General features: G+C 34.0%; 1 protein-coding gene and 2 long non-coding RNA genes across 7 annotated transcripts in view; 2 read left to right on the top strand and 1 right to left on the bottom strand.

Moving 5' to 3' along the window:
- The window catches only part of LOC141378983 (uncharacterized), a 27,022-nt gene extending 13,665 nt beyond the window's left edge, over positions 1 to 13,357 (top strand). For 2 of the 5 annotated variants that reach the window (XR_012394848.1, XR_012394849.1), the window contains exons 3-5: positions 8,692 to 8,795; positions 10,301 to 11,677; positions 12,001 to 13,357. This is a non-coding gene — a long non-coding RNA (uncharacterized lncRNA). Of the gene's footprint in view, positions 1 to 7,741; positions 7,852 to 8,691; positions 8,796 to 10,300; positions 11,678 to 12,000 lie in introns of those variants that run through there. The other 3 variants (XR_012394850.1, XR_012394851.1, XR_012394847.1) reach the window with 2 other exon arrangements.
- Positions 1 to 16,184, bottom strand: part of oscp1a (organic solute carrier partner 1a) — a 19,700-nt gene extending 3,516 nt beyond the window's left edge. Inside the window, 10 exon segments of the mRNA NM_001110123.1 lie at positions 1,633 to 1,693; positions 6,622 to 6,767; positions 8,743 to 8,812; positions 9,579 to 9,707; positions 10,288 to 10,391; positions 10,567 to 10,647; positions 13,425 to 13,592; positions 14,422 to 14,576; positions 15,364 to 15,393; positions 15,958 to 16,184. Coding sequence (NP_001103593.1) covers positions 1,633 to 1,693; positions 6,622 to 6,767; positions 8,743 to 8,812; positions 9,579 to 9,707; positions 10,288 to 10,391; positions 10,567 to 10,647; positions 13,425 to 13,592; positions 14,422 to 14,576; positions 15,364 to 15,393; positions 15,958 to 16,069 — 1,056 coding nt within the window. The 5' untranslated portion in view covers positions 16,070 to 16,184.
- On the top strand, positions 2,909 to 4,006 carry LOC137489909 (uncharacterized). Its single transcript, XR_011009271.2, has 5 exons — positions 2,909 to 2,940; positions 3,030 to 3,123; positions 3,246 to 3,403; positions 3,500 to 3,595; positions 3,767 to 4,006. It is a non-coding gene; the product is annotated as an uncharacterized lncRNA (long non-coding RNA).

Here is a 16,184-nt window from a genome sequence, read left to right as displayed (position 1 = left end):
ATAGATTTTTAATAAACTTTCCATTTATCAAAATGTAATTTGTATATATTATATATAATTTTATAAATTATATCTGTTTTTTATTTTCTTTTTTACGTGTTACCTATTACCATTTTTTCTTTCTTGCTTGTCATCTGGCTGTCAAATACATTAAAACAATATGATAAGAAAAGTACAGGTCACAAATTCTATCAACATAACTTGTTGTGTTTTGCTAAAAATGAATGAAAATGAATGAGACCAGAAGTCTTGACACATTTAACTTACAGTGGCTCATATGAGAAATAATGTGGGTAGTAGGGCTGCACGATATATTATTTCAGCATCGATATCGCAATGTGTAAATCCGCAATAGTCACACTGCAGGACGGACAGTGCGGAGTCAGGATTGTAGTTGACCAACCGTTCAGAACACATGATCATTTAGGAGTCATTTCAGTTTAACATGAAGTAAAAAGTGATTTTAAGGCCTCAATTTAAGCGAGTTTAAAGCAGTTTTAAAACAAATGAACTATTAAGTTTGTAGCTTTAACAAAAAGGAATTGCGCTTAATAGGGTATATGCCGAGCTAGGGCTGTTCCCATGCTGATACACTTCCGGTGACCTGTTATTGTGAACTTTTTTCCATTTTATACGGTTCCTTATACAGCATCGATGTTGTTATGTCATTAAAATACATTCAGTTAAATACACTTAAGCATTTATTTGGTTGCTCAAGCGTAAAACGAGACAAAAAGCGGTTTACTCGCATGCGCCCGTCAGAATCGGCAGGCTAACGCAGAAGCTCAATTGAATATACTGGGGTAAAATAAATGCTCATATTATAAAGACAAGGCGGGGGAAATGTAATTTAATGCAGTGCTTCTTGTACAATCTGAGACCCACTTAACATCGGATATCACTCAGCTAGTGGAGATCGCTCATTTTTAAAGAAAACAGACCTTAAACGAACCGGATTTTGCGTTGGCATTCAATTCGCCGGAAGCGCTTAACCCAGGTTACTGGCAAATTAAAAGTCCTATTAGCATGCTTCGGCATATACCCCATTATTTACCAATAAAGAATATACAGCTTTATCGTACATTTGATTCTTGTATTTCTGTACCTGTATAGTTTTAGACTCCTTCATTTGTATATTTGCTCTACTTCATCTCTGCTTGTAGCTTGTTTATTATATTTTATGCAAATGCTACAAAATCATCCCAATCAATCTAAAATTATTACGTTGATTAATTAACTTGTGAAATATAAATCGCAGAAAATAAAAATATTGCAATGTAGGTTTTTTCAGTGCAAACTCCACACAGAAATGCCAACTGACCCCGCCGGGACTCAAACTAGTGACCTTTTTGCTGTGAGGTGACAGGGCTGAGCCACCGTGCCACCCTGTAATTTTATTTGATTGTTCTAATAAAACAAATGTGACAAAGGTGACAAATGTGTTGTTGCTTGTTTACTTTCTGGTAACCTCCTTTTGGATGGCATTAAAATCATGAGCCAAAAGCCCTGGAGTGACACCTGTGATTCTTTCTAAGAAAGATTTGACTGTTAGCAAAAAAAAACGTATCCGCCCATGTGCAACAGAATAAAGCAAAACGAGGATATGAGGAGGTTTAGTGAAGTGAGTGACACCTGCGTGGCTTGTATGTTAATGACTGCTGATGAGTGTTGATCAGTTCCTTCTGAAGTTCCACTGAAAAGCAATGAAAGATATTTGGTTATTCATAGCAATGGGAATTTTCGTCTGTGATTTTTTTGAATCAGGCTTTCTGTAGGTCAACTGTTTGGAATAATTAAGTATGATTAAGGGATTATGCTGACAGGATGCATTTATTTGAGTAATATAACCAGTAATAGAGCAAAAATTATTTTTAATTCATTCCTATTCACACTGATGTTTTCAGTGACAAATTATTCATAAGAAATCATCCTAATATGCTGATGTGGAACTTATTGTTGATTATTATTTATAATGATGTTTATTTTTAATGTTGAATGTTGCAGTAGTTTAAGGAAACGTTGTTGTTTTTTCCCCCAGGGATATTTGAAGAATGAAAAAATGTAGTAAATTAATGCATGCTTGCTAAATAAATCTTCAGAATTTTTTAATTACCATAGACTGTTCAATGCTATCATGATTTCCGCTTAAATATTAAAACTAAAATTTTCTGGTGGCATAAAAAAGAGTGATAATGTAAAATCATTATTATTTGAGAACTGGAAGAAATGTTATCTGACCTTTATAGAAAAACCTGCCAAATCCAGAGAATTTTCAAGTGGACTTTTAATTTGTTTTATATTTTTAATTATTTGCAATTGTATGTTAAAACTAAATATTTATTGGTAACCATACAATAAAATCTTAATAAATATTAAGGTTGCATTGACTAGCATGAACAGACAATGAACAACACATTTATTACAATATTCATTCATTTTAGTTCTAGTTTAACTCCTTGTTCAAGCTCTTGTTCTCTCCAAACTGGATTACTGCAACTCTCTACTAGCCGGGCTTTCAGCTAACTCTATCAAGCCTCTTCAGCTGCTCCAGAATGCAGCAGCACGAGTGGTCTTCAATGAACCTAAACGAGCACATGTCACTCCGCTGCTCATCCGTTTGCACTGGCTGCCAGTTGCTGCTCGCATCAAATTCAAAGCTCTGATGTTTGCCTACAAAGCGACTTCTGCACTGTAAACCCTAATGCTGTAACTAATTAATTGAATTGAGTTCTATTAACTTAAATCATTAAAATTCGTTTATCTTAATTAACCTTGATGAGTATTTAGAACTTTTTCTTATTTTTGAGTTTGAAAAAATTTAATCTTTCAAGTAAGGTGAACAATTCTGCTGGGTTGAATTCATACAAAATGTCTCTTTAAAGTTTCATTAACTCAAAATCTGTGAGCCCAGTGATGTTCTTAAATGGAGGCATGTGAAAGGTGGTTAAAATATTTATTTTGTACTACTATGCCTGGCATATCCAGATAAAATAAATATTACAGTGTATTTATCAATGATACTTTTGCAGCAAGGAAAGTGAAACTTCAGCTAGACCTTGAGTTCAGTTTACAACATGAAGATCCTGCTTTCAACATCTGATCAACACCTGATTTTCATCTGAGGTAAAAAATAGATAAGTAAATGAAACATAATAATAATATTAATAAATTTTTTTCTAGAATTGTATATTTTGTGGTGTGGGTTTGTTTTATGAAATTCTCTTGTTTCTTTTTGCTGTTTGCAGAGTACCAACATGTTACAAATGAGAATTTTCCCCACAAATTCTTTGCACAACTGGACCACCACCTATTTCATTTGATGACAATTTCAAGGCAAACAGCATCCAAAACTGGCAAGACAGCAGATACCCTGGCTAATCTTTTAAAGGTTTATGATGAGCAGGTATGTTTGGGGTCACGTGTTAAAGTATACATTAAAATATAATTAGAATTTTTTTTTTTTTTTTTAATTTTTAAAAAATTGATTCTTGATTTCCAGGAACTGCATGATGTCAGTTCATGACGGACTACTGTTATCAGAGGTCTTTTGGTCTTGCTGCGTGAGCGTGACTTAAGATTCTTTAGGAACACCCTGGTAAGACTTCATTCATTCTTTTCACAATTAGGCATGTTTAATGAAAAGATGAAAGTTTTGAAAACTTTTACTTAACATATTTGTAATCACGAAAAGTTGATGAATCATGTAATATTGGCTCAGTCATTTTGATACTGTCCTTACATTAATATCCTTGAATTATATTTTTAGATTGATAATCCTGCTGACTGAAGATGCTTTATTGGCCCTGCATTCACTGAGGGTCTCTGTTGTCCTGAAGAATGAATTGGACACCACCCACAGCACACTTCCAGACCTTTCTTGTCTTGTATGGATTAATGTATGCTCTTCACATAATATATAGTAAAGGACTTTGAACTTGTGCAAAAAGTTTTGCTTGGCATGGATGATGGAAAATAAAAAGTCTCCTAGCATGGAAACCTTAAAGAATGAGTTGATGTAGAGCTTTTTTTTTTTTACTTAATAAAGACTGTCTCTGGGGTAGTAACTTCAAAACATTTATTTACCTTTAATTGGTAAGGGTGCATTTTATTATATATAGGGATAGTTTGTCCAAATGTAAAATTCTGTCATTTACTAACTCTTCACTTGTCCCAAACCTGCTTGAATTTCTTGCTTCTGTTGAACTCAAAAGTTAAGTAAAGCTGACAACCTGTAACCACTGACTTTCTAATAGGAAAACAAATACTGTGGAAATCGGTGGTTACAGGTCTCAGCTTTTTTTTTTTTTTTTTTTGGTCAAAAATAACCTTTTAAGTGTTCAACAGAAGAAAGAAACTCAAACAGGTTTGGAATAAGTAAATGACAGAATCATAGTTCAACCAAGACTGAATATATATATATATATATATATATATATATATATATATATATATATATATATATATATATATATATATATATATATATATATATATATATATATATGTAAACTGCTCTACGTTAAACAGAAATTGGGGGAAAAAATAAAGGGGGGCGAATGATTCTGACTTCAACGATATATACAGTTTCTGTGTAGTTTACACTAAACGAGTCACTTCACAGAATGTGCACTTATTATTTTTTTAACGAATGCCTTAAGACTAAGTTTTACACTTATTTATGTATTATTAAATTTTATCAAACTTATAGTTGTTTTTTCTTGAGGCTCTTATGTCTGATATCATATTTACATTGTGGGTAATTTTTATTATTTCAGAATAGTGTTCATTTTCAATCTTTTTATGTCTAATAGTTTTTATCGTTTTAAGACATTTGTAATTGCATAGGAGACAAATTTGTAAGTATTGTTGGACATTTTTTCTTTAAAAATAAATGTCTAAAATGGTATTGTCTGTGTGTTTTAAATTACAGATTTATTTTCACAGATTTATGGGGTTTAAAGATTAAAATAATGGCTAATTTTATTTGTGAAACTGACGATGGAGAAGTTAATTTTAAAAAATGCTATCAAAATGTATGAGCTGGGTGACTAAGTATGTAAAGGTGAGATAAATAATTAAAAATAAGTTAATTGCTATTAAAATGTATGAGCTGGGTGATTTAAGTATTTAAAGTTGAAAGAAATTAAAGCAATTAAGTTAATTGGTATTAAAATGTATGAGCTGGGTGACTAAGTATTTAAAGTTTGGAAAAATTAAAACAATTAAGTTAATTGCAATTAAAACGTATAAGCTGAGTAACTTGGGTATTTTAAGTTAGGTGAAGTGTCTTGCATGAGTACAACAAACTCAAAACTGAATGTTTCTGTTTACTTAAAATAGATAATTACATAACTTAAAAAATTTGACGTAACTGATTACCTCAAATTTTTTGAGTTTTGTCAACTTATTCGGGATTACAGTGTGGCTTTGCTCCTTCTTATCTGCTCTCACTGCTGCAGATCTATGTGCCCTCCAGAAACTTGCGTTCTGTGAATGAACGTCGCCTCGTGGTTCCATCCCAAAGAGGGAAGAAATCACTTTCCCGAACGCTCGCGTTCAATCTGCCCAGTTGGTGGAATGAACTCCCTAACTGCATCAGAACGGCAGAGTCACTCGCTGTCTTCAAGAAATGACTAAAAACTCAACTATTTAGTCTCCACTTCCCTTCCTAATCTGCAATTGCGTCTCTGGATATACCACTAACTGTACTCAAAAAAAAAAAAAAAAAATTACGAATACTTTCCTTCTTAGACTTTACAGACCTGAAACTTGCCTATAGCACTTATTCATTGTTGCTCTTATAGTTGTGTAAATTGCTTCCTTGTCCTCATTTGTAAGTCGCTTTGGATAAAAGCGTCTGCTAAATGGCTAAATGTAAATGTAGTTTAGTTTTAGTTTTAGTTCTGTTGAAACCTAATTGTAAAGTGTGACCCAACATTGTAATTCTCTTTTAAATATTACTATATTTCCTTCATAAACATAGCATTTTTTTCTATGCATTATGTTTTGTGTGTATTTAAAAGCACAACAGTAAATTGAGCATGTGGTGGAGCTTGTGTGTGGACCTATATTTTACAGTCTAGGGTGTGGACTTGGCAGGATTAGGCTTGGACTAGTAATGCTCACCTGCTCTCCTCCTCCAGGTTTATGTTAAAACAAATAAAATATTTATTGGTAACCATACAATAAGATCTTAATAAATATTAAGGTTGCCTTTACTTGCATGAACAGACAATAAACAACACATTTATTACAATATTTGTTCATGTTAGTTAACAAAAATAAAGTTGTTCATTGTTAGTAACTCATGGTGCATTAACTAATGTTAACAAGAATGAATTTGGATTTTAATAATGCATTAGTAAATGTTGAACTATGATTATTAAATGCTCCACAAGTATTGTTTATTATTATTTTATGCTAGTACATTGACACCTAATTGTAAACTGTGACCCATTAATGTAATTCTCTTTTAAATATTACTGTATTTCCGTCATAAACATAGAATTTATTCCTACGCATTATGTTTTGTGTGTATTTAAAAGCACAACAGTAAATTGAGCTTGCTGTGGAGCTTGTGTGTGGACTTGGCAGGATTATGCTTGGATTAGTAACGCTCACCTGCTCTCCTCCTCCTGGTTTAAAGCCAGCAGGTTGACTCTGAAAGCAGCGTCCACATTGGAGAGCTTCTGCACCTCCATTCCTCCCATCAGTTTAGCCAGCAGATTGAGCTCCTCTGTGGCCAAAGGATTGGGTGTAGAATCTGCCTGATTTTCAAACAAAATACAATGACATTCAGAGAGCCTTGAGGTGTAATGATAAAACCTCATGCTACTTTCCAATATATTGTTTAGGTCACATTGTACAATTATGGAAGCACATGCAGTGGCAATTTTTTAAAGTTAAATGCAAAATGACAATGCAATATGTACAGTGTTCAGCATAAATTACTACCCCATTTTGAAAATGAATAGTTGGTCCCACTTTATATTAAGTGGCCTTAACTAATATGTACTTGCATAGGAGTTAATAGTTTGTAACAATGTACTTATTGTGTAAATACATGTATTTACTGTGTACTTATGCTTGATTAAATACATGTATGTAATTACATCTATAATTAACTTTTGTAATAACATTTGTAAATGCACTGTTGACCATCCCTTACACCTTAACTCACCCTTAAACCTACCCATACCACCAAACCTGTCCATAACCCAACCTCTATCCCAACTCAAAAGCACCACAAGTGTTCTCAAATACATTATAAACACAGTAAGTACATTGTATTTATTTTTTTGATGCAAGTACATAGTAGTTAAGGACACTTAATATAAAGTAAGACCAAATATTTAGATCCATTTCTCAGTGAATATAATTTACTAACATAAATACATAATGAGCAGCACACTTATTACAGAATTCGTTCATTGTTGTGATCTTATTTAAGGAAGATACAGTCATTTATTGTTATTTCTTGTTAATAAACAGTGCGTTAACTAATGTTAACAAGCACAATATTTTATTAAGGTATTAATAAATGTTGAACTATTGTTAATAATTGCTGTACAAATATTGTTTATTATTAGTTCATGTTAATAAATACATTAAAAACCATGAACTAATGGAACCTTATTGTAAAATTATATTAATTATATTAATGTATTACAGTATCCACTAATATTAATTATATTAATGTATTACAGTATCCACTAATATTAATTATATTAATGTATTACAGTATCCATGGCGAATGAAGCTCTGCACAAGACTTTTGGCCAGCGGAGAAATTAAAATGGTCGTGCCAAACTGAGTCTGGTTCTCAAGGTTTTTTTTCTTCACTCCCATCAGGTGAAGTTTTTTTTTCCCTCTCTGCTGTCGCCACTGCCTCGCATGGTTCAGGATTGGTAGAGCTACGCATCGATGAATTTGCTCTTCAGTGTTTGAACTCTCAGTAATGATTAAATCACACTGAACTGAGCTAAACTGAACTGAACTGAACTGAACTTAAACACTAAAACCTGGACCACACTGTTCCAGTTACTATGACCATTTATGTGAAGCTGCTTTGACACAATCTACATTGTAAAAGCGCTATACAAATAAAGCTGAATTGAATTGAATTGAATTAAAGTCAGAATTATTAGCCACCTTTAATTTTTTCTTCTTTTTTTTAAATATTTTCCAAATGATGTTTAACAGAGCAAGGAAATTTTCACAGTATGTCTGATAATGTTTTTTCTTCTGGAGAAAGTCTTATTTGTTTTATTTCGGCTAGAATAAAAGCAGTTTTTAATTTTTTAAACACCATTTTAGGGACAAAATTATTAGCCCCTTTAAGCCATATTTTTCCTCAATAGTCTACAGAACAAACTATTGTTATATAATAACTTGCCTGATTACTTGCCTAATTACTAACCTGCCTAATTTACCTAGTTAAGCCTTTAAATATATAACGTGTATGGAAGTGTCGTGAAAAAATCTAGTAAAATATTATTTATTGTCATCATGGCAAAGATAAAATAAATCAGTTATTAGAAATGAGTTATTAATACTATTATGATTAGGAATGTGTTGAAAAAACTCCCTTTAACAGAAATTGGGGAAAAAATAAACAGGGAGGCTAATAATTCAGGGGGGCTAATAATTCAGACTTCAACTGTATGTATGTTCTTGTTTATTTTACTTCAGTGTGAGCTGTACTCCTGGAAACTGCCGTGGAGCCTGCAGTAAGGGTTGTACCTGCTTTGGCTTCCCTCTGCTGGTGTTTGTGGATGACGGGTTCATGTCTTCAGGTGAGGGTGTGCTGTACCTGTGCAGAGGTCACCAGAGATTATTCACTCCAGCAACTAATAAAACAATAATATATTATATATACACAATAATATATTTGTGTGTATACACTAGATTAGTTAGTATTGAAGCCTGTGGGGTCTTCTCAACCAAATTAATCATTAATAAAAAAAACATGATTAAATTAATGTTATTATAAATGAATTAATCATGTCATGTATTTATTTAATTAGATAACAAATTGCTTAACAAAACACATGGAGTATAAAACTACTACTGATATTTCTTCCAATGTTTTGGTTTATAATGTATGTCATGTTCATTTTTACAACTTTTATTAAGTTAAAACTTTAGCATTGTGTTAAGAAGTCAATATCTGGTGGAATAACCCTGATTATTAATGATCTTTTAATAAAATTAAATAATTTTTAATTTAATAATGTAAAAAAACACAGTTTTACTCACTTAAAAATAATTTTGCTGCTTGTTCAGACTACTTATTTAGAAGAAGTCAAATCAACACAATTCTGGAGTTTTTTGAGGGACAAAAGTTTTTTTTTAATTCAGACAAAATTTTAATTAAAAGTCGCATATTTTATATTCTATGTAATTAATTGAAATATTTTTTTAATAAAATATTTTGATTACAATTTATTTATATAAACTGTATATATACCATATATAAACTGTGTATCTAAAACTGTATAATGTATATATAAATTGTATATAGTATTTTATTCTAGTTACAGTATCCTTAATCCCTAATTATTAATGTTGATATTTACATGTTGGTGCCCAGAAGTGTGACCCTGTCTCCATAGAGGTCCAATGATCCCGGGTTTAAAGCGCTCGTGTAGCTTCCTCCACTGGGGAATCTGGTCCTCGTCACCTCTCTGCCTTTTGCATTAAACAACCTGCAAGACAAGATTGTCTATGACAATATATACTGTATAGACAAGAGAAAAAAAAATTATAATTTCTTATTATGCTCTATTGTTTAGTTGTAATGTCACAAAAAACATTGTTCATCCATAGACTTTAATACACTCTAATATGAGCACAATATTATATGCCATTATGGTAATGGAGACAAAACATGAACAACAGCATTGTGAGAACGTTGCAATGTTGAAAGTACAACGTTTACATTTTCATTTCATTCAGCAATACATATTTGTTTTCTAAATCAACATTTCCATTCTAAATAAATTGAGAAAAATGATCACATATGGATGGGTAGATTTTTTAACAAATACTTTAAAATGTAAAAAAGAAACGTGCTTAATATATATAAACTTATAATTGATTGAAGTTACTTAAATGGTGTTTTCCAGTTAAAAGGTACTATAATTATATTTCATTTATATATATATATATATATATATATATATATATATATATATATATATATATATATATATATATATATATATATATATATATATATAATTAATATAGTAATAGTATACATTTATAACCTTTCGTCTTCTTTACCTTATTAAACCAGGAACCTGAAATCCGTAAGGCACCGGCCCTGAAGTCTGCAGCACAAAGTGCCCATTTGGATTCTGAATTTTTTCTTTCAAGAAAATTGAAACCTGAATAAAAAAAATGTCATGAAATCAGTTTCATTATGCATACTTGGCAATAACCTAGCCTGAACGTTCTTACATAAATGTCATGAGATGATTTGCATATAACCGTATGGCCTGGCAGCAAGCCACTGCAAACACTCAGAATAATAGACTTCACAGGTAAGAAGCATTCACTCACCCTGATTTGCATATCTTGAAAGAGAAGCAGCAGTGTGTGCCTGATGAGTTGAAGCTCTCCGTCGGATAAGGGTGTGTATACCTTGGAAGAAGAGCCTTTTAATAACACTTTCACAGAAAAGCAACTTGTTCTCTAGTTACTTCATAACATAAGCACAAGTTAACCTAAAAAAATTATAAAAGGGATGTAGTGATATACAGTTGAATTCAAAATATTTAACCCAAGCACATTCTGAAAACAGTCCCGTGGACGTTTCGACAGCGAAATATGTCCCGGGAGGTACGTATTTGTGCAGTTTTTGTTTCGCGAATCCGCGAGAGGGCGCTGTGCGCGCTTTTTTGCATCTCGATCATCTCTTGCGAGTGCCGTTCGCACCCATGCCATTCTCGCATAAACCCACAAGAAGCCGCTTCCGAACGACTGTTTGTCCGACTGGCTGAATGATTGACTGGGCGACCGGCCAATCGGCCGACCCATCCTCCTCCTCCTTCCCTAAACTCAAGCAGTTTTACTGATTGACCCGCCCCCTGCTTGCTTCCCTAAACCAAACCAACAATTTACAAAAAAAATCCATCCAGAAAAAGAAAAGCCCTCGTCTGATTTCTACCACGTTTTCGGATTTGACCACATTTTCAGCCTGGTATTGACTTGTTCACTTTATTTTTTGGATTCTGTTTTTGTATTACCTGATTTCTGGAACCGCTCTTCCCCGGACTCGAGTCCGGTCGTCTTCGTCGTTGTGGTCAGTTCCCCTCTGCATCTCAAGTCCGCCGACGTGCACGACGAGCTAACCGGACAAAGTGGTTGTGGCAGAAAAGCCCTCCACACGGAGGTAAGTGGTCAGCTGGCGAGCGCGAAAAGGAACGGCGTTACACCGCCCCGTAGCGTTCGCTTAAAAAATGAAATGCAGCCATACGTATCTCCGGCTACATAATTTGCGGTCTCCAGAAACGTCCGCAGGAGTACGTTTTTAGAATGAGCCTGGGTTAAAAATATTAATATTATTCTGGAGAGAGACTTATGACTGTTAGTTTAGCTGGAATAAAAGCATTTTTATGGTCAATATTATAAGCCGCCTACAGAAATATAGATTTTTCAATCGTCTACAGCAGTGGTTCTCAAACTGTGGTACGTGTACCACTAGTGGTACGCAGGTTTCCTTCTAGTGGTACGCGGAGAAATAAAAAATGTCTTGTACATGCTACACATTTCAAAAAGTATCAAAAATTATGTATATAATATGTCATATATGACATATTGCCTATATTTCTGAGGTAATCTGCCACATTTTTTAACTGTGCAGAGTTGTAGCTGCTTTACTGGGCCTACTAAGCTACTGTATTTCAATACTTCTCATTTTGGTGGTACTTGGAGAGACAATTTTTTTCTGAGGTGGTACTTGATAAAAAAAGTTTGAGAATCACTGGTCTACAGCACAAACCACTGTTGCCTATAGTGACTTGCCTAATTAAAGGTGCAGCATGTAAGTTTGACACCCAGTGGTTGAACTAGGTATTGCACGCCTGGTTCAAAACACATGCAAGTACAGGTTGCCAGATTAAAGACACCAACAGGAGCGAGCCTGACTATCAAGGTTGATTTAGGTCATGTTATAAATAAAAGCAAGGCCACCCAGTAGGAGTTTTTGTCCTAACCAACACCTGAAATATATATTTTAGTAACGGCTTGTTTTTTGCAGCTGAACAACAGAAAACTCACAATGAACTCAGGTACACCTCATGTGCTTTATTTATTGTTAAATGCTAATAATATGATTTTAAATGCCATTTTACATGACATTTACTACCATACTACTAAAAACAGCAGCAGATAGTTCCCCGCAGAACTTGAAAATAAAATAATACGCCTGAATTAGAACCTCAGAACTGTGACTCAGTGCAAGCCAACACATATCAGGGATTTAGCCTGTACATTTAATAATGTTAAAGAGGTTTAACATGTATTAATTAGATTATAAACCTTACCATTTCGTTGGAGTGCAGCGAGTGAGCTATTCTGTGCTTTTGAATGACTGTATTTACATTTCAGTTGTATTTTTGCAGTAATTTCGCAGTCTGTAACTATCCACGGGAGGTTGCATTTCAGTCGCAGATACATGCTTTGAGAACCTTCCTGACTGAATGAACGAAATACGCAGTTTTCCAACAAGGCAACCCGGAGTGCTGAAATATAAGTGATTAAACTGGCAGCGGCTGAGTTAAAGAGACCAAAACAAAGACTGACGTTCTGGCTCGTAACGCACATTTTTAAAGCAGAATATCTGACTTTAGCATTGTTTTTCAGATAAACAAGTATATCACTTAGTATGTTTCTTAAATACATGCAAACATAATATGATATGTTGATGCTTTAGAAGAGTCAAAAACTTACATACAGCACCTTTAACCTAACTAACCCTAATAAGGCTTTATATTGCACTTTAGGCTACTAAAGTGCTATTATCCTGAACAATAAAGAGTAAAATGTAAGGTACTGTCATCATAGCTAAGATCAAATAAATAGTTAATAAAGTTAACTATTAAATAAATAGAGTAAATAAAACTATTATGTTTAAAAATATGTTAAACAGCACTTGTGAAGTATTTGAAAAATTATTAAAAGCGCACACATTATTTGCACACAATGAAAGAAAGTATTTGATTAGAGAAACACTATAAAAACTAAATATTACCTAAACTAAATCATCTTAAAAACAAAATTCAAATAATTTGTTAATGCAAACTACACTAATTCGAAATAAGTAAAAAAAAAACTGAATTAATTTAAGTGTAACAAGTTGAAGCATTGTGTTTACGTTAATCCGGTGTTTGACGTTTTGCAATGCAGTGGGAGTTTACCTCAATAAGCAGCCGCTGGGCTTCATTGATCTGGTTAACAAGGCTGGGATTATCCTTTACCAGTTCCTTAATGGCGTCTGTGTGGTTGAAGGTGATCAGCAGTAAATCTTGTGGACGTGGACACAAAACCAGCTGATACTTAAAGGCCATGGTCATCAAATCGTACAGCTGCGATTAAGAAAACAGAATTAGAGAGATGAGAACATCTTTCAGCCACATAACCATGCATTCAAGTCATATTTAATATACTAATACCATGATTGTATTACTATTGATGCTGCTGCATGTTCTCCCCGTGTTGGTGTGGGTTTCCTCCGGGGGCTCCGGTTATCCCCACAGTCCAAACACATGCGCTGCACTCTCAGAAATACAGGTACGTGAGCTGTCACTGGGGTGGTACCTTTTCGAAAGGTACAAATTTGTACCTAAAAGGTCCATATTAATACCTCAAGGGTGCATATTATTACCTAAAAAGTACAAAAGTGTTCCTCTTAAAATGTTTAGGTACTAATATGTACTCTTAAGCTATTAATATGGATCTTTTAGGTACAAATTTGTACCTTTCGAAGAGGTACCACCCCAGTGACAGCTCACAAACCTTTATTTCTGAGAGTCTATAGGGGAGTTGAATAAGCTAAATTGGCCATAGTGTATGAGTGTGTGTGTGTGTGTTTGTGAATAAGTATTTATGGGTGTTTCCCACAACAGTGTTGCAGCTGGAAGAGCATCGACTGTGTAAAAAATGAATGATAATACACATATTTTGTTTATTAAATAATATACAGCATATAAAAACAGTATAATAATTGAATAATATTTACACTATGTATAGTTTAATTAGGGAAGATTACGCTTTTTGTTTCATAATTTTCATTATAAGCTGTTTTAATGCTGGCAATAAAAAAGCGATGCATAAAATGTCTTATCGATACAAACTTTTATACATTTGCATAACAGTAATGAAGTGAGTTCTGTAATGAAAAGGGTGAGTTCATACCTTGTCCATGCTTGCCGGATTGAGACGCATAATAGATGTGTGTGCTATCCGAGTTAACACTGTCCGCAGGGCTCGGTGAGAGTACAGGTCCTGCGGCCGCAAGAGCTCCTCCAGAAACACTTTACTAAACATAGTGCTCACTATATCATTCATAACTGCATAAAGAGAATGAGAAAGATGAGGGAGAAATATTAAGACAAGGCCAACATCTTTAACATCTCACAAAAGGACAAAGAAAATGGGTAGAAGCTCCATTATGCTGCATTAAAGGGGAATTTCATCTAAAAATAAAAATGCACTCACTATTTACTCTCCCTTACAAATCTTTTTGCATTCATTCATTTTCTTTTCGGTTTAGTTCCTTTCTTTAGAAGGGGTCGCCACTGCGGAATGAACCGCCAACTTATCCAACACGTTTTTACGCAGCGGATTCTCTTTTAGCCATAACAAATCTCTGGGAAACATCCACACACACACTCATTCACACTCATACACTACGGACAATTTAGCTTACCCAATTCACCTGTACCGCATGTCTTTGGACTGTGAGGGAAACCGGAGCACCCGGAGGAAACCCACACGAACGCAGGGAGAACATGCAAACTCCTCACAGAAACGCCAACTGACCCAACCGAGGCTCGAACCAGCAACCTTCTTGCTGTGAGGCGACATCACTACCTACTGCGCCACCACATCGCCTACAAACCTTTATGTGTTTTTTTTTTATTCTATTGAACACAAAAGAAGATATTTTAAAGAATGATAAAAACCTGTAACCATTGACTTCCATTAAGGGAAAAACAAATACTGTAAAAGTCAATGGTTACCGGTTTCCAGCTTTTCAACAAAATATCTTCTTTTGTGTTCAACAGATTTTTTTTTTTTTGTGTGTGTTTTACAGAATGTAACATAACAAATGTTACAAAAAAAAAGGAAATGTACCTCTTTTCCGGTCATCCTCTGTCCAACAGCCTGCAACACAGACATGAACCTTCATTTATTTAACAGAGTACCTGAAGCTGTCTGTAACAAATTACCTCCTGCTGTATATTTACTAATAAGGTTTTAGTTGAAAGCCTGTTTCAATGTTTTATTTATTTCTGGTTTGTGTTTCTGCCTCAAATTTCAGGTTATTGTGTACTAAATTCCCTTAAAACAAACTTTGAAATCGTATTTGGCCTTTTAGAAATGTGTGGTCATACACAAATATACAAAAATACCTATGAAAGCTGACAGACAGTTTATGTTATATGCTTGTTTGTTTAATTGGTTATATTGTCAGACCAGCACAAAAAAAGACTAAAAATACCATAGATCCAATATGATTAACATCTGACTACGAGTGGTTACTCACAAGTGTGCCTTCAGTTTTTCATCTGCACTTTATTTAGGCTATCTTGAGATATAAGAAACTATATTATACATGTTTTGTCATATAAATGAATGTGTCGACACGCCAGGCTATTGAATGTTTTTGGTAGTCTCCTAAGGCAGGAGTTGTTCGTTTAGCAGCTACTGTGGTCTACTGTTGGTTACCTCTCTGAGTTTTTTCATCGCTTTCATCCGGCGCTCGGAGGCGCTGATCCAGAATGTAGATCATTTCCCCGCCGAGGTTTATAATGAGCAAAGGAAGAGTTCTCTGAGACATGTTGGATTAGCTTTTGTACGTTTTGGTTACATAAATTGGTTACTGAAGTTCATTTTCTTCTTGCTTTCTCTGCAGACGGTCACATCAAAAGCGAGCGCTTCTAGCGGGGCATTAT

Source organism: Danio rerio, chromosome 19 (genome assembly GCF_049306965.1).
Source record: "Danio rerio strain Tuebingen ecotype United States chromosome 19, GRCz12tu, whole genome shotgun sequence".
Classification (NCBI taxonomy): Eukaryota; Metazoa; Chordata; class Actinopteri; order Cypriniformes; family Danionidae; genus Danio; species Danio rerio.
The sequence above is the reverse complement of the archived record's forward strand: the minus strand, read 5'-3'. Positions and strand labels throughout refer to the sequence as shown.